The sequence below is a fragment of the Alternaria novae-zelandiae genome (assembly GCF_023758075.1).
Source record: "Alternaria novae-zelandiae strain BMP 2774 chromosome Unknown scaffold_18, whole genome shotgun sequence".
NCBI lineage: Eukaryota > Fungi > Ascomycota > Dothideomycetes > Pleosporales > Pleosporaceae > Alternaria > Alternaria novae-zelandiae.
In genome coordinates this window covers 283,122-301,156 of record NW_026056978.1, presented here as the reverse complement: position 1 = coordinate 301,156, position 18,035 = coordinate 283,122, and the positions used below count along the sequence as shown (strand labels likewise).

The 18,035-nt window shown below is 38.8% G+C and overlaps 2 protein-coding genes across 2 annotated transcripts; one reads left to right on the top strand and one right to left on the bottom strand.

Moving 5' to 3' along the window:
• Positions 1-4,612: 4,612 nt before the first annotated feature.
• J4E88_008213 (uncharacterized protein) lies at positions 4,613-5,380 on the top strand (the record flags this gene model as incomplete). The annotated part of the gene is made up of 4 exons (XM_049401825.1): positions 4,613-4,650; positions 4,695-4,740; positions 4,766-5,240; positions 5,307-5,380. 4 exons carry the CDS (start codon positions 4,613-4,615, stop codon positions 5,378-5,380), a joined length of 633 nt encoding a protein of 210 aa, XP_049252363.1.
• Positions 5,381-5,967: 587 nt separating this feature from the next.
• J4E88_008212 (uncharacterized protein) lies at positions 5,968-6,875 on the bottom strand (the record flags this gene model as incomplete). Its single annotated transcript, XM_049401824.1, has 3 exons — positions 5,968-6,446; positions 6,503-6,563; positions 6,699-6,875. The coding sequence occupies 3 exons, from the start codon at positions 6,873-6,875 to the stop codon at positions 5,968-5,970; spliced, it is 717 nt and encodes a 238-aa protein (XP_049252362.1).
• Positions 6,876-18,035: the final 11,160 nt, after the last annotated feature.

Sequence of the window (18,035 nt, the reverse complement as noted above, 5' to 3'; positions counted from 1 at the left end):
AGAAGAGGACGATGAAAACTGTGGCAGTAGCTGTAGAGACAAATATCAACGAGAAGCCCCGTCTTGCACTGTAGTACCTAGCACGCGCGCCCTTGGTCTTACCAAGCTATGACTAGCGCTTTCACTGACGTAGATGGACCCGTAGAGTCGGAGTTTTGTGTCGCGTACCGCGATCTCACGTCTTACGTGGTACCCATAAGCCGTCAAACGCCTCTCAATAGATGTTACTACACGTTTTGATGCAAAGAAGAAATTCGGGTAGTCGCATGGGGTCGTGGGTGCTGTATCCGACTGAGGCGTTCTCTTGAGTCGCGATTCCAAAGATGTTGCCTTGTTCGATACCCGCAACATCAACAGCCTTGGTGCTTGCCAGCGTGACCAAATAGCTGTTTGCAGTAGACTTGATAGATAGATTCTGCCTAATTAGCGGCATGTTAAAGCTTCTCTACAAGATCGATTGACGCGCAATCTGAAGCGGCTGAGATTGAGGACGTACTGACTACTTGATGTCAAAACTTCCTGCAGACGTCAAACCCGGCAGGCTGCAGGAGCGCTTGAGTGATGCGAGCTTTCGTCCACAGTTACGCATGATGCGCCGGCAGGGGCTGGTAGGTAGTATGCCGGATGGAGTGATGAGGCCCGGGCTCAAGTGCCTTTGATTCGAGATCTCTGGAGCCCGCCTTGACCTTGACTGAATGAGGCGATGTGTTTCGATTGTATGAACACACACCAGCGTGAAGACATGGGTGCGGTCTTCTCACAGTCTGACGTCGCTCATGCTAGCGGCTGATCCTGTGTAGCTGTTTGGGTAGATCCAAAGGAACTGGCTACTAGGACCTCGTCCGCGGACAGTGGAATTGGCTGCTGTGTGGGCGTGGTTCGCGATCTCTGCTCATTGCCTATGTAAAAAGCCGGTGGCAGATTCTGAAGGCGCTAGAACTTCCATGAGCCTGTACGATCTCGAACCCAGAATCTATTCTTGCATGCGCAGGGTCGCAGTGTACCTGGAAGAGCGGCGATGTGCACAACGTCGTACAGGAATTTAATCTCCGCACCTCTGGATGTTTTGAGACATACTCGCATGGGGATCCAGGCGACTCTGAAGTGGCTTCGGGGCGCTCCCAACTGTATGGTCAACGGAATGCCTGGGTTTGCAGACAGATCTGATGCAGATGGAATCGTGTAATCTGGAAGTCATCTGAGACGAACATCCCGATGCGGAAGTTCCATGTTTGCTTCTCCTCGGGAAGGGAGCGGCACCCCATGCGATCATTTCACATGGCTATGGTTTGATCACGCATGCGTTGGGGTCGACGGAGTCGATTACAGATATGAGCAGTACATCCCGAGTATCGCTTCTGATGAGGTAGATTCGAGAACAAATTGCTGATGAGCCACTCGATAGCTATGAACTTCAGTCGTGAGAGAAGGACCATGCATTGAGCTTTACGCATGACGCGGACGCAGCGATCGAGTGGTCGACAAGGTAATCGATAAGTGGCTGTTATGAACGTGTAGCTTTGTAATAGCGAAATGGAGTAAGGGAAGCGCAAGCGTCTGAAAGAGGATTGATGAAGTGGGACCTGGACAAAACTTCGGCGAGGTTTTGCATCTAGCGGTCAAGTTGACGAGTAGGTCCCAGATTGTCGGATCTCGTGATAGGGAAGAGCCTGTCCAGTCATCTGGCTCCGGTCGCTGTAATCCGCTTCCGCGAAAGCACCACATCATTTTCAGCCTCCACGGTTCGACAAATCAAGTCTTTAGTAGACCGCATACGGCGCTAAAGTGAGCAGTCCTTGCCGTCCTTCCTACCCAAGCTCTCGCGCATGTTGCGCAAATCGCATGCGGCCACTAAGAGGCGGGACGAGGTGAGGGACAGGGGCGCCCTGTCAAACGACCGGTCGTGCTGGAAAACCTCAAAGCCTGAAGGGAATGTTAGACCACGGACCAGGGTCTTAAGAAGTAAGAAGTCTCGAAGTCATCGATGATCCAGAGCTCAAGAATATACGAGTGACAAATATAGTGTTAACTCGAAGCCAAATATCGGCTATGATGAAAATCTCGTGTGAGCAGATCTTGTACACAAGGCCACACATGATGGGGGTGCGGCAAATTCCTTTTGGAACCCTGCAGAACCGGTTTGCGTAACAACGTTCGGAAGACAAACCGGGAGGACGGCAAAATCGAGGTAGGGCGTGTTACACGATCCGGTAAAGCTGGGTAAACAGCTCTCCATGAAGCTGACAGATGTCTAAGATGCCATGTGAGAGCTGCACGTAGCCGTTCGTAATACGAGGGTCAGCTTCCGAGTATTGCTATCCTGGTACGCATCGACTCGCGGAGAACTTCGGAGCACGTTGGTGATGGCACCGATAGTTGCATCGAGTTCTTCGGAAGGGGTTTGCGGAAGTGATGTTCCTGGTAGCTGGAGGTGGCTGCCAAAAGGGCAGGCGCGCACGGACAATGTCCTTGCTGAGGCCTGAGGTAAGAACTTGTCTTTTTTCGCCAAGCTGATGGCGATGCCGCAAAGTACAGCGGCGCGTGTCACGCAGGCTTATACCAGGGCGATGGGCCGGTAATTGGTGGTCTGGCGGAGGCCACGCAGCTATACCATGACGTTGGTCCGTGGTCGTGCCTCGGATCGGCAATCGTGCGATGCTAGCCGTAGGGCGGACCGGCGCTACTGGCTGGGAGATGCACATCAAGAACGCCATACTCCAGAGCTCCATGGGCGACATGATGCTGGCGGCAACGCTAAGCCGATGCGCAACACGCACAGGGGCGGCGTCAATCACCATGCTAGAAAAGATGGAAGCAGGCGGACGCGTTTTGGAACTGGGCGACACTCAGCTCAGACCAATAGCGCAGGGCGGCAAGCCACGAGAGACCTGCAGCCCACTGCAACAGGTAAAAGTCTTCTAAATGCTGGCAGTCCGAGGAGTCTGTATAAGACGGCGTACTCACCGTCTCTGAGCTGGTCGGTTGACTACAGGAAGCAGACTGCCGCCCAGAAGTCCAAGGCATTGGCTCAAGACTCCTTCATCAAGTGAGACAATCTTCATCTCCTCCGCCATCGACGACGGTCCACGACATCCCGAAGCCGCTTTCAGGCTTGTCTCCAGTCTCCAGCCGTGTGCATAGAATAGTGCTTGACGTCGAACACGGCAGCCAAGGAGAGGTACGTCGGAAGTGCTCCATTGATTGCAGAGGGTGTGGTCCTGGAAAAATGGCGCCCCATTGGCGGTTCTGTCGTCAATGCAAAGCAGCAATGGTGTTGGATGAGAGAAGACATGTCTGGCTGTGTGGGCAAAGCATGGCTAATATACAACAGCAGCATAGAACGTCCCAGGACTCTGACAAAGCCGGCGCCTTCTAGAGGCCCCAAAGAAGCCCCTGCCCAGCGAATATCGACGCTGCAACAGTCAGATAGAGGCACAGCCGCTGTTGGCATTACCTTGTCAAGTCACGCCAGGCACGACTCGCACAGCAAGAAGTGCAGCGTCATCGTACCACGCCACCAGCAAACGGCGAAATAATATCCCGCACACGCTCAGGAACAGGCGGGCGGGAGTGACAGGGCAGAAGGTGAGCAGTTCATTTCGCTTGGTTGCTCGTTCATCCTGTCCTTATCCTACATCCCTGTTGCCACATGGCCGGCCGGGTTCCTGTGACGCATCACATTCGTCAATTTCCCTGCAACACCATCTGCTGCATCTCTACCACACACTCCGCGCTGTCTTTTCCTCCTCTGGCCGTCCGTTGTCCGCTGTTGTACGCGTCTCTCCGACCTCCGCGCATGGATAGCTGCCCGCCTTTTAGCCGCATCGCTGCATTAACAGCGCAGAGGCAGGCGCAAAGGGCTGTCTCTCCACTGGAGGGCCGCCGGGATGTGGGGCAGTACCGGGGGCCTAAGCGGGCTGGCGAGCGACTTCCAAACCTCAACCTCTGCCTATATCCGTCGAAATATCGCTTGCTGCTGCACTTTTGCTCTCTGCTAGGCGGCTATGAGATTAAAGGGCCCTAGTATTGGGTTCAACTGCACCGAACGATCCATCGTCATCCTAATGGAGGGGCGGCCCCATGTTCACCAAGCGAGTTTAGATGAGAGGTCTGACTCGTGGCTTGACTTCATTTCCTATATCTTTACTATCCAACACCGCCTATCGTTGATATAAGGCCTCGTCATATGTTGGAGTCTCTTCACAGTCTTTTCGTCAACTTGGACACCAACAACTTGTTACTTTCCTTGCTTTTCCCACATCATTTCCCGGCCGCCTCATCAACAAAAGACAACACTCCACAACATAGCAGCAGAGCTATCATCTGTCTGACTCACAGTCTTTAATGAAACTTTACTAAGAGAAACAGGTTCAGCCTTCTTCAGATGCGAAGGGGCCCACGACGTGGACGAGGTAGAAACCAACATCCCACCCGCGGCGCATCTTCTCGGCGAGATACGTCAAACCCTCCATCAGCATCCAATTCCAGAACTACTTCGCGACACACTACCGTCGGAAACAGCCGCAGCCACGCGTCACTAAGACGCTCCGCTCGTATCGCAGGATTACTCAACGGCGAGACTGATCATCAGCTAGCCAACGCCACATCCTCGATGGCTGACGTCGCAAGACCAAGGGCGCTAGGAAGCAGGTCCGTTCGTTCAAGACATCACTCCGGAAACGCCCGCACTTCAGGAAGATCAAGGTCAGACCAGCATTCCCTGTCTCCGGAAGAGATCCGGTACGCCATGGACATCGTAGTGCAGCCACCACGAACTGCTCGGGTTGGTCAGACTTTGCCTGGATCCATCGTCGTGCGATTACGAACCACCAACGCGGACACAGATGAAGCGGTTGCGGACTCGACTAATCTGGTTGCTGTCGCCGCCCTGGTACCTGGTCCAAACACTCCAGCATCTGTGGACACGAATGCTCTCAATGCGCTGCTCACTGGGCGTGTCTTCGATTCCATTCACCCGTTCAACGATGATGAAGCAGACGGATCGATTGCCTCCATGGACATGGCCGACCCCCATGGCGTAGGCTACATGCGCTTTCCCGAGCTCGTCATTCGCCAGGCTGGTACCTATCGGATACGGATCACGCTCATCCGGATTCGTAGCTCTGCTACCGACCCACCAGTCACGTCTGCAGGCAACGGCTTGGCAGTACATGTTGTCGATAGCAACCCAATCGTGGTTAATGGGGGTGGATCCTCGTCAAACATGGCTGCATACAATGGTAAGTATCTAGTGGCAACCTATTGATTTTCTTCAGTTTCCTGATACTTTCTTGTCGCATACATAGGGGACGGCGATGTTGACGATGGTGGTTGGCTCGACGTTCTGCGTTCCATTCAGGATCGGCGCATCTCGCGGTAGTGCTACGTTTCGGTCTTATATTGGGTGGCTTCTTGTACGACTAGTGGGTTTCTTCTGGGGATCGTGATGATTTATGGGGAAGCAAGTGTTTTGGTTGCATGTGGAACGGCCATATCGTGAGACTACGAGGTTGGTGTTGGACTGGGGCCTGAGCTTGGTGTCAATCGGGCTGCAGGGTTTTGCAGGCTGGATGAGGGAAACTTTGCTATCTTTCTTCGGTTTAATGCATGATATCACTAGCTTTGTATGTATGCCTCAGTTGGAGGTAAAGAAGGCACGATAATCAATCTCTCATACCTCTGGACCTCGAAAGTCGTATGCACCTATCCAATCAGGTCTTCTCAGAAAAAGAAGTATTGACGGCACGAGCAATCTCACCCTTCTGCGGCCACTGCAATATTGAGGGGCAGACGAAAGTCTTCTATATCACGTCACCGAGTGTCCTTTGCAGAAAGCAACTGCTTTGACATTTGTAACTAAACAGAAACATCGTAACCGACTATTTACAAGTCCAACCCTATCATTGTCCTTCCTTAACCACCTCCACTCCACCACCCACTATCTCATCACTCACTCCAACTCACGTTCTACTCAAAGTCGATATCCGCGCTGGGGCTTCCAATGCCAATAACGCTACCACTTCCGCCACCCGATCCAGTCGGTGTGCACTTCCTCCACGCAACATGCAGCTGCTGGGTGAAAGCAACAGTAGCATCATCGTTGCTCATCTCACCCGCCTGATCAGACTTCTTGTTCGTAAGTGAGATTCTGTTGTTGATGTTGAGGATACCGTTCTGGCCACACGGCGACCAGATGGTAGCGGTGGTCTCAACGCTGTCTTGCTTGGTGTAGACTTGGCCGGTCAGGAGAGCGCCGCCGCCGACGGCGGACATGCGCGTGGTTTGCGTCTTGCCGGCGTCTTGCGAGAAGTAGTAGGTCGTGATGAAGCTGCCGGTTACGCCTTCGTCGAGACGCGCCCAGCCGTGGTAGGTGGCGTCTACAACGGCGTACTGGAAGCCGCCCGGATACTTCAAGTTCAGGTGGAGCTGGCAGTTCTTGCTGCGGTCTGGAGGAGGATTGTTAGTATTTTGTTTTCCTTGAGGGATGTAGGTTCAATCCTACCTGCTGGTACAGTGCCGGGACCGATGTAGGTCTGGAATTGATCGAATCCATAAGTGATGACCTGGTTGTAGTGTGAGCTGATTTCCTTACCATGTCGACTCTCCAGTCCTTTGGGGGTATGTAGTGCCATGGATCGCGGAAGTAAGACTACATCCGTCCCCTAAGCCCAGTATGGAAGTGTTGGGATGATACTCACAGTCTTGTCCGTCGAGGTACTGGTGGACACGGAGCCTTGAGGACATCCGTTACCAGAGTATGACGTGTCAACGATAGTGATCTGCTCTGCGGGAGGAGCATCCTCAGAAGTAGTCTGGGGCAGAGGGTTGGCCGCGGCAAGGACCGGGAGGAGGAGAGCAGCGAGTTTGGCGTGCATGTTTGCTTGTGCGGAGACAAAGACTGTTGGTAGTGGTGGACGTTGAAGTGAATGTTGGTAGCGGAGGCTGTTGATCTGCGATGGGTTTCAACAAGAAGGCATGGAGACATGCTTTATAAAGCACATCTTTTCGCGGTTTTAGACCATCATGCCGTGCAGTGCCTCGCTATGCCGCCTCGAATATGTTCCGACATGGCTGTTGTGGTAGTCTGGAGACAATGCGCCCTGGAAAGAGCTAGTCCAGTTCCCAAATTTAGTTTCGGGAGGAGTAATTCGGTATTAAGACAACGGTATCTAAACACTGAGCCAGGGTAGTTGAGCTGCTTCTTAGATTGAATGATTTGGTACCGCCGAAATCGGGATCTAGACGATATGATCAATACGAGACTATGACCAAGAGCAACTCAAGATGAATGGAGGCCAGCAAGTTACAAAGGCAGTGATCTGCGTTGCAGTCAGAGGTCTGTTGCACTCGGCGGCCTTTCGGTGGTGGCGTGGCACCATGATCCAAGAGGACAAAAAAGCATTATAGTGAGAATACGAAAAGCTTGGATGGGTCTTTAATTGCCATGTTGCGTGCAGCGAGGCTCTGGACTTGCATGATAGTGCTCTGCCGCGGATTGACGCGCTTAAAATAGTCTCCAGCATCGGTGAGGCAATATCGCCGTACCTGGGGTGGAGTTGAAGATCAGGTGATGCGTGACCGGCAGCCAAACCGACGAGCTCGGATAGTATAGCCATATCCAGGTCCCGAATTCCTGGGGTATTGTGCTTACAGAGCTTGGTCTCGACTGGTACTCCGTAATTTAACGTGCAATATGTTTGCTCGGTAAACGGGTCGCTTAATTGGGTAATATGCGATCTGGTAAATCCTCGCTCGTCTCTTCCGATCAATATGCAGGGTTTACCCGGGATCATCAGCCATACGGTGATCTAAGCTTGCGGCTTCAAGAAGAAATGTATAGACAAGTAGAGTAAAACCATCTCCGCTCGTTTTGACTTGTCTCAATTTCCTCGCATATGAATGTACATTAATCGATCCGTCGGGGGTTCTGTTCGCCTCAAATCTCGGTTCAGGCAACGTTCTCGCCTCCGGATAATGCGATATACGGAATCACAAGACTTGTTGATGCTGCCGTTCTGTTCAGCTCATGTGTTTGGTAGAGTTTCGCGAAGACAACTCCACGCCGTGCTGATCATTTGGCTCATCCGCACAGAACAGAAAGACATGTTGGAGGTCTGGATCGTCCACGAAGCTCTGCAGTCGCTTGCAGTTCGCTCTTCATAGATCATGGCAAGAAGGTTTGCCACACCAGGAGATACAAAAGTGCCCGGAGTGATCAAGAGAACGGTCGGCCCTGTATGCGAACACTGTCATGCATCCACGTGCCAGCTTTTCAAGGTCAGAGAACAAGTAGGTTGTCTCCATGGAACACCAAAGACGCAAGCTGAGAGGATCGTTATAGTAGTGTACTCCACAACTACCTCGTTGGTAAGCTTTGTCTTGGCCATACTCGATCGAAGTCGGAAATTGCAACAAGCCCTTACGCATGTATTGAGACGAGATGAACGAGACGACGAGGCAACCGTTCGCAGCCCAGCTCTGGAACCCGAGAAAAGCTCCCAACATGTGAGCGCTAATGTCTTTTGGGATGTACCCAAAACCCAGATCCTGCGATCTCATCTACCAAGCAGATGACGACAATGCGCTCCGGGGTGTCGATCATTACGCGTGGAAGAGGGAGTACATCCTCGCTGTTGCGCTGAGCAATGGGCGTTACGGTTTGTTAAGTCCGAAGGAAACCCCTTCGCCGTCATCAGTTGGCTAGGCGGATCTCGGCAGCGACACCGTATAGAGATGCCTCCGGCCGAGGTGTGGCTCAGGAGGCATAAGTGGCTCATGCGCTCGGCTTGTTTACGTTTCGCATTCGCGATACCGAGAGTGAGTTGGTCTATTTGCGGTGGCGTTTTTGATTCAGACTCTGCAGAAGCCTAGTTCCAGCTGAACAAGTGAGCTGACCTACAGCATGAGTCGCTGAGTTATTTGTGAGCATGTGTTTGGTACCCCGCGATTAATCCGACATATTCGATGACAAAGTCGTGGCGGAGGCGCAAGCCAAGATGGCGGGACATGCCTGACGTCAAGCCACAGACGACACTGAGGGGCCAGAGCATTGGCAAGACAGCTGAGGAACGCAGACGGACTTAGTTGAGAGATGGTGACAGGGCAGCCGTTGACGCTCAATCGCGGTAGGAGTAGAAGCGTGGTGAGGCTGAGCAATGCCAGGGCCTAGCCAAACCTTAGGGCGCTAGCGAGATCGACCGAGCCGTTTAGGCAGTCTCCACTCCGTGAGTTCCGGAGCCATCCACACCGGATTTTCCTTGTCTCCTGGAGTCCATCACCACAGGATTAGCAACAGTTGTGCTAGATCGTCGATTATCCCGCCAGCGCACAGCAGTGCATCGTGGGGTGACCCTGGGAACATCTCCCGTCTAGCAACTATCGATAGTGTTGAGACGCACGAACGCCATCACGAGTGTTGATCAAGCAGACGAACAGCAAGGCCGCAACACCAGACTGCGAAGACGACAAGGGGTACAGTATGAGGTTACTCGCCATATACCGTCAGAACCGGTCTTCGGCCCAGAAAGATGGCCGAGCAGCGTACCTAGGTATACACCGGTGTACGAGCGGGTACGCGAGATCTGCCGGGCGCCAGCCAAGAGAGGGTAGGGGATTCGGGCCCCTGAGAGTCCCACGGTACGCAGCGACTCCCTGCATGACCTCTGCGACGTCCATCGACAGCATCTTTACGCGAGCATCCACATCGTCACATCTCCAGAGAATGAAGATGACTAGCTCAGCAATCTAGCTCCTGGCCGAAGAAACTCAGATTCCGACTGCGCTCACGTGCCTCGCATCGCCGCGGGGGCAGAGAAGCATAGTAACGGTGGCATCTCAGCAATCACGGAGCGATCGCGTCTTTACTCGCAATGTGCCATCCATGTGCAAATCGATGCAAGTACCAATGCTTAGCACAAGATCTGAGGAAATCCATCGCGGAGGATCCCCCAACGGGTGTAAACGACGGAACGAACAAAGAAGTCGCTTTAGGCAAGGCTGAAAAGATCAACACCGCTGAAACGTTCACACATACAGTCTACCCCTGATGAGCTGATCGGGACTTCTGCGCGCGCAAGTCTGCTTCCCTGGAGGCGGACTATTGATATGTCCAACAGTAGTCTCTAAGCTAACCGAATAAGTGGGCCTTTAGAACCCTTCGGGACGACGTCGGGATCAAAAATAACCTAAGCTTTCGCTTAGCGATTCGCTTTGACCGTGATGCAAAGCCTCGGGTCGTCGATACCTGCAGCGGCATCATTTCTGGTGTGTCGATCTTTGCTGTAGTATCGTCCTAAAGATCTGTATAGCATCGCATCGCAACACCATGGCCTTGGGAGATACAGCAAAGCCTTTGACCTCGTCATTTCGCGACGAGCTGAGCTGATAAGACTTACATCTATTAGGTCTAGACTTAGCCTGCTATTAGGTCTTCTAAGAGAGCAAAAAACGCAAAAAGTAAACTAAATATCTAAGTAAAACGTCTTATTTAATATAAGTTATTTAGCTACTAGTCTAATAACTAGTAATAATAAATATTAAGTTTTACTATTTTAATACTAGCTATCTACCTATTTCTTTAGTAATAAACTAATTTTAACTAAACTTTAGCTTATAGCTTAATATACTACTTTATAGTAAAAATAAAATAAGCTAAAAAATTTATATATATAATTTTTACTTATATAAGCGCTAAATACTTTTATATTAATTTTTTAATTACTTAAACTTTACTCTATATTATCTATATCTCTAAGTAAGTATTATTTATAGATATTAGTATAATATACTACTTATAACTTACTTTATATACTAGTATACTTAAAAAGATACTACTAAACTACTATAAGTATAGTTATTTTAAAGAATATATATAAAAAATTAGCTATTAAATACTAAAGATTTAACTAGCTTTATACTAAAATCTTAAAGCTATTATAAATAATAAAAATAATATTACTATTAATAAATATAAAGTTTATTATAATAGTATTTTTAATAGTTTTAGTTTTAGAGATAAAGTTTAGATAAAAGTAGTAAAATAAAATTTTATACTACTTATAAGTATTCTAAAAAAACTTTACTTTTATAAAAGATATAATTAGATAGATATATAATAGAATATAAGCTATTAAGTAGAATATAGAAGTATAGAAACTTTTATATTCTAGAGCTAGCGCTAGTCTAACTTAATTAGGCTAGACTAGTTATATAATAATATAACTAAGTAGTTATAAATAGAACTATAATATTACCTCTTTTCTTTAAACTAATTATACTAGTAATTAAAAAGCTTTTCTAAAAGCGCGCGCTTTAATAGTAATAGCTTAATTTAAATATAATTATACGCTTTAATAGTAATACTTTATTTTCTATTTTTTTATATTTTATAGTATATTATATTTTTTATAAAGTACTATTTAGTTATATTATAATATATAGGTATAGTATCTAGATTAGAGCTAATAAATATAAAGTTAGAGTTAGAGTTAGAGTTAAAGTTAGAGTTAGAGTTAGAGTTAGAGTTAGAGTTAGAGTTAGAGTTAGATTAAAGTAATAGTAATAGTAATATTCTAGCTATAACATCTAACTAAGTTAGAGTATAAATATAGTAATAAAACTATAAGTTATTAATACTAAATAAATATCTTACTTTACTTAGCTACTTTAGGTCTACTAGATAACTATAAAACTTACTTTCTAAACTAGTACTATAATAGACTTTCTTTAATAAATTAGACTACTAAGTAGTAAAGTCTTTTACTATATCTTTATTATTAAAGCTATTAGTATAGCTATTAAAAGTATATACTAAAATAGTATTAAGATATAGTACTAAATTATAGTAAAAAGAATATAGTAGTAGCTTATAAAAATAGTAGTTATAAAAGTTTTTTATAGCTTTCTTAGTACTTTATAAATTAGTATAGTTCTACTAAAATAAGTTAGCGTTCTAATTAAAAAAATAAGTATACTTAATTTTATACTATTATATACTTTTAAGACTAGTAATAAAGTTTTTATAATATTACTTAATATAGTAGTTTATAACTTTCTTAATATAATAGTTATAAACGCTATCTAGCTTAGTATAGATAACTTTACCTTTAATATTATAATTACTTTAGTTTATATTAAGATATAAAAGCTATAAATAAAAGATAAAGTATATATTTTTATAATAATTTAGTAAGTTAAGAATAATAGTATATTAGTTAAAGATAGCGCTAATCTTATAGAGGCTAAAGTTCTTTATACTTAAACTTTTATTTAGTTATATAGTAGAAATATTATAAGTATTAAGATATACTCTATTACTAATATAGTATTTAGAAGTAGCTTACTTATTATAGTTAGTATAGTATTCTATTCTATTCTATACTTATTATAAGTTCTTTTATATAAAGTAGATAATATTAGCTATATAGTTTACTATTCTATAAACCTTTTCTCTAAGTAACTACTTAGACTAGAAAAGCGCTATAGAGATTAGATAGTTAGACTTAATATTTATATATAAAAGATAGCTTTTTATAGTAAGAGTAAAAGAGATACTTATTAAAGTATTTTCTCTATTATTAATAGTAAGCTACGTAATAAGTAGCTAGTTTACCTAGTTAGCTTATATATAATTAGTATATATATAAAAGTAATATTTTAGACTAGTATTAGTAATCTTAGTTTAGCTATTTATCTTAGAATAATAAGCTATTAATAGCTTAAGTATAATACTTATATAGTAATAGAGTTTCTTTTAAATATAGAAAATAAACTATAAACTATAATTAGATACTACTATAGATAGAAAACTCTTTTCTTTTTATATATACTTAGTAAACGCGTAAATAATAGTTTATATATTAAAACTATTAAGAGTAATAAAGCGCTATTACTTACTAAGCCTATTAATAACTACTATAATATACTTATAAGTCTTACTAAAGTATAAGTATAGTAGTAGTAGAGTAATAAAGTTAACTAAAATATCTATCTAGAAGCTATAAGAGATAGGTAAAGAATAAAGAAGTCTCTACTTCTAGTTCTTATAAAGTTTTAAATAATAATAGACTATATACTTATATATATACTAGATAATAGTATTTATTATTAAGAGCTAGTAATAGTATTAACTAACTAGATAATATATTAGATATTTACTACTATAGCTAGTAAAGAGAGTATTATAGAAGCGCTTAATAATCTCTTTATATAGATTATTATTAAAAAGAATAATAAGTTACTTTCTAAAGTATATAAGTTTATTATAGACTTTATAGTTTTTTAGCTCTATCTTAAGCTATATCTTTATAATAAAGCTATATAGTAGCTACTAAGCTCTCTTAGCCTTAGCTTTTATAATCTTTTTTATAGTATTATTAGTATTATATATAGTATAAATAGCTATTATAAGTATATTATTTATAGTACCTTCTACTAGTACCTATACTAGTAAAGATATAACTTAAAATAAAAAGTTCTTTATAAACTCTCTCTCTACTATAAATTCTAAAGTAGTAGTAGACTAAGGCTTCTTATCTACTAAGTTACTATTACTAACTACTTTCTTACTTATTAAATATACTATAGTAGCTAGCGTAGGTATAAACTTTAAATAATTCTTAAAAAGTATATAAGCTAGATATACTATATAAAAAGTACTTTCTCTATATTATACTTTTATAATATTTTATTATATAATTAGATTAATATAGTTTAGTTTAAGAACTATTTATATCTAGTATAGTATACGTAGATTATTTAGATTTATAAAAGTATTACTAAAGTATTATATAAAAGTATTAGGCTTAGTACTAAGTTATTCTAGCTAGTAAGTAATCTTAAAGTTAAACTTACTAAGAAACTCTATTTAGTAAACTTATTAGTAGTTTAATTTTTTATTTACTATAAATATTTATAATATAGCGTAGTTAGAGATTATTTTAATAGAATTAGTAGTACTTATAAGCTCTAAACGCTACTTTTTAAATACTTTAATAATTACTATTAGCTTCTTATTATAGATAGTATAGTTATATTTAGTAGAGAATATTTTTATTAAGATAAAGATAACTAACTTTAGAATACTATTATACTAAACTTATAATAGTATAGTAGCTATAACTATATCTAAAGTATTAGTTTTTATCTAGGTTTTAAGCTTAGAGTTAAAGTATACTAGTACTAAAGTAATAGTAAAAGTATACTTAAGTTTCTTAAAGGCTTTATATATAGAAAAGCTACGCGTAATAAAGAAATTAGCTTAAATATTACTATTTAATTCTTATATAAGATTAGTAAGTAGGCGTAAAATATATAAGTATCTAATAATAAAGTATCTATAAAAGTTAGTAAATCTAAAAAATATCTATAACTTCTTTAGTATTATAGAGAGCTTCTAGTTAGATACTATTTAGACTTTAGTAGTATCTATCTTAATTTCTTTTATTATAAGAATTAAACTAAAATACTTAACTTTTTTTATAGTAAACTTACTTTTATTAATATTAAAGTATAGTTTAGTGTTACTAAGCTTACTAATTACTTTATAAACGTAATTTTTATAATCTTTAAGTATCTTACTATATACTAGAATATTATCTAAGTATATAGAGTAGAAGTTATTTAAGTAGTTATAAAGTACTTTATTAATATAAAACTAAAATATACTTAGAGTATTATATAATCTAAAGAGTATAACTAGATACTTAAATAGTCTATATTTAGTAAAAAAAACTATTTTATATTTATTACTCTCTTTAATATATATTTTATTAAAAGTAGTAATAATATTAATAATAGTATAGTACCTAATATTAGATAATTATATAAGCGTTTTCTTAATTATTAGTAGTATATTTCTATTTTTAATTATAATAGTGTTAAAAGTATAGTAATTAATATAAATATAAAAGCTACTTTCTAGTTTCTTAATAATAAGTACTAGTAAGATATATTTAAACTTACTTTTATAAATCTTACCTCTAAAGTTTATATTCTAAATATAAGCTTTTATAGTAAGACTCTTATTATATCTAAGACTATATATTCTAGTAGAAAGATACTTAAATCTAGAGATAATATTAATACTATAGTTAATAAGTCTTTAGTATTAGAGTAACTTTATTATAGTAGAGTTAGAGTTAAAGTAATAAGCTATATTATAAAGCTACTTAGAAAGCTTCTATAGAATATTCTTTCTATACTTAGATAAAGTATTTAACTTATTATAGAACTTAGTAATATTCTCTAGTAATAAAGTATTAAACTTAATAGAGAATAAAGAAGTAAAAATATACTTTATATAGTTATAGTTTTAATTCTTCTTATTAGTCTAACTAAGCTACTTAAAGTTTTATAAGTATATCTAAATAACTTTATAATTTAGTAAGAAAGCTATTTTAGTAGTAGTATTACTAAAGATATAAATAATATCTATAAGTATATATATAAAGTTAGGTTTCTTATTAGAGGCTTTTTTTTTTTAGTACTTAGCGCTATAAACTAAAATAAGCTTACTATAAGTAAAGTAATTAGTAAAGTAATACTTACTATAGAAGTATATTATATAATTACACTAGTTAATATAAAGATTATATTCTTCTAGCTATAGAAAGCTAAAGATAAGATTATAACTAGATATATTAATATAGTAGAAGAGCTTTTCTTCTCTATAGTTACTATAAGTAATGTTAAGTAAAACGCTATAAGTAATAGTCTAACTAATAATACTACTATTATTTAAGTATAGCTATAAAGGCTACTTAAGTAGAATAGTTTTAAGTTTATATTATTACGTAAATAATAATAATATATAACTACTAGTAGTGCTAGAGTTTATTAATTCTTCTATATTAATAGTAATACTAGTAAGTAATATAGCTCTATATTTAAATATAAACTACTAGCTTTAAACTAGTTACTTACTCTTAACTACTATATTTATACTAAGAGTTACTTTTTTACTATTATTTCTATTATTAGTATATATCTAGTTCTCTAAATATTATATATAGATTTATAAAATTTTAGTCTTTTACTCTAGTAAGCTTAGAGTTAGTAAAGTTAGAAGTAAAGAAAATAGTAGTCTAATAAGAATATTAAAAAGTATATTAGAGTAAGTAGATACTAGTCTAGATATATATAAAGTAACTAGAGAACTCTAGAGTAGTATATTATTTTTTTATTTCTTCTATCTCTAGTAGTAACTATTACTAAAGATATTTAGTTTTCTAAGTTAGTAGTATTCTTAATAAAAGCCTATAGAGCTATATTAGTAAGAGTAGCTTATAGAGCTAGAATCTTAAATACTATAACTATAGCTTTAGTTTTATAGATAAATAAAGCGTTATTATTACTTATATAATAGTTCTTACTATTAGTATTATAAGTACTACTATACTTAAAGTACTTACTTTACTTAGATAAAACTACTAGCTAGACTTTAGTCTATCTATAGTTAGTGTAAATGCTTATAAAGTAACTACTACTATTAGCTATAGTAGTACTAGTAGAACTACTACTATCTTAGCTACTATAAGTAGTATTAGAGCTAGAGATGCCTTCTATTAAGTAGAAAAACTATACTTAAGTATAATAGTTATAGATAAACTAGTTCTAAGTATTACTAATATAATACTATATAAAAGTATTATATTTATACTTTATAAAGTAGATAGTATACTAGATAAGCTCTTAGTTAGCTATATTAATAAGCGTAATAACTAAGATAAAGCGCCTAACTTAAGTATTAAAAGCTTTACTATTCTTTTACTTAAAAGTACTATTATATAGCGCTATAGTAGTATTACTAAAAAGATCTATAGTATTAAAAGTATAGTTAAGATTCTTAATAAATTTTTAGATATTAATAAACTAGGTATAATAATTTATAAAAGCTTAGTACTTAATTTATTATATAGCTAAACTATAAAAGTAATTAATAATATTATCTATTTAGTTTTTAATAGTAGTATAGATATTAGTTTTATTAAGAAAGTTCTATATAAACTATTACTAGTACTTATACTTAGAGGTATTACTACTAGAGTTACTATAAAAAATATTAATATTCTTAAGCTTTATATTTATAGTAGTAAGATTCTTAGAGACTAAATAAGTAAATTAAAAAAGCTATAAAAGTAAAGCTAGAGAGTTACTACTATATTTTATAAAAGAATTAAAGTATATAAATAGAGCTAGTAGTAAGCTAGTAGGTATAGTAGAATAATATTAGTTATTTAGTAGCTAGCTAGTACTATTAAGATAAGTATAACTACTAGTAGCGCTACTATTTAAATTAATACTACTATTAGTAAGAATTCTAGCGCGCTACTATAACTAGTTTTTTTTATTTATAAGTTTAGAGATATAAGTCTAAAGATAAATATTAGAGTTATATAACGCTTTTATCTTATTATTAATAATATTAATATAAATAGTATAGTTATTTTTTTTCTTAGTTATATAAGTATACTTCTTAGTAAGTACTTTAAGTTTAATATTAGTAAAGGTCTTAACTTAGGCCTTTACGCGCTTAATATATATAGTAACTTTTTTTTTCTAGAAGTAAGCGTTATTATAAAGTTAGTTAAGCTTCTTATTATAAGTAATATAGTTATTTATAATATTAATAAAGTAGCTAAAAATAGTGTCTAGATATTTATTAATAGCTTTCTTAAGCTAGTTAGAAGTATAGATATTATAAAGATACTTCTTTTTACTATTTTTATAGACGTTATAAAAGTAAATATATATAGTATTAGTATTATTATTCTAGATAATAAAAAAAATAGTCTAGCTTTTAGACTTAAGTATAGTCTAAAGAGACTATTAGTATAAGTTATAATAGTATTAAGTAGCGTAGTTATTAGTATTATTACTACTACTACTACTACTACTACTTTTACTATTACTATTCTTAAAGTATACTCTATAAGTGCGCTAATACTTCTAAAAAGTAGTAGTATATTAGTAGTAGAAGCTTATTTTCTTACTATTATTAAAGTTATTATTATTTTTAAAGTTACTAAAGCTATTAT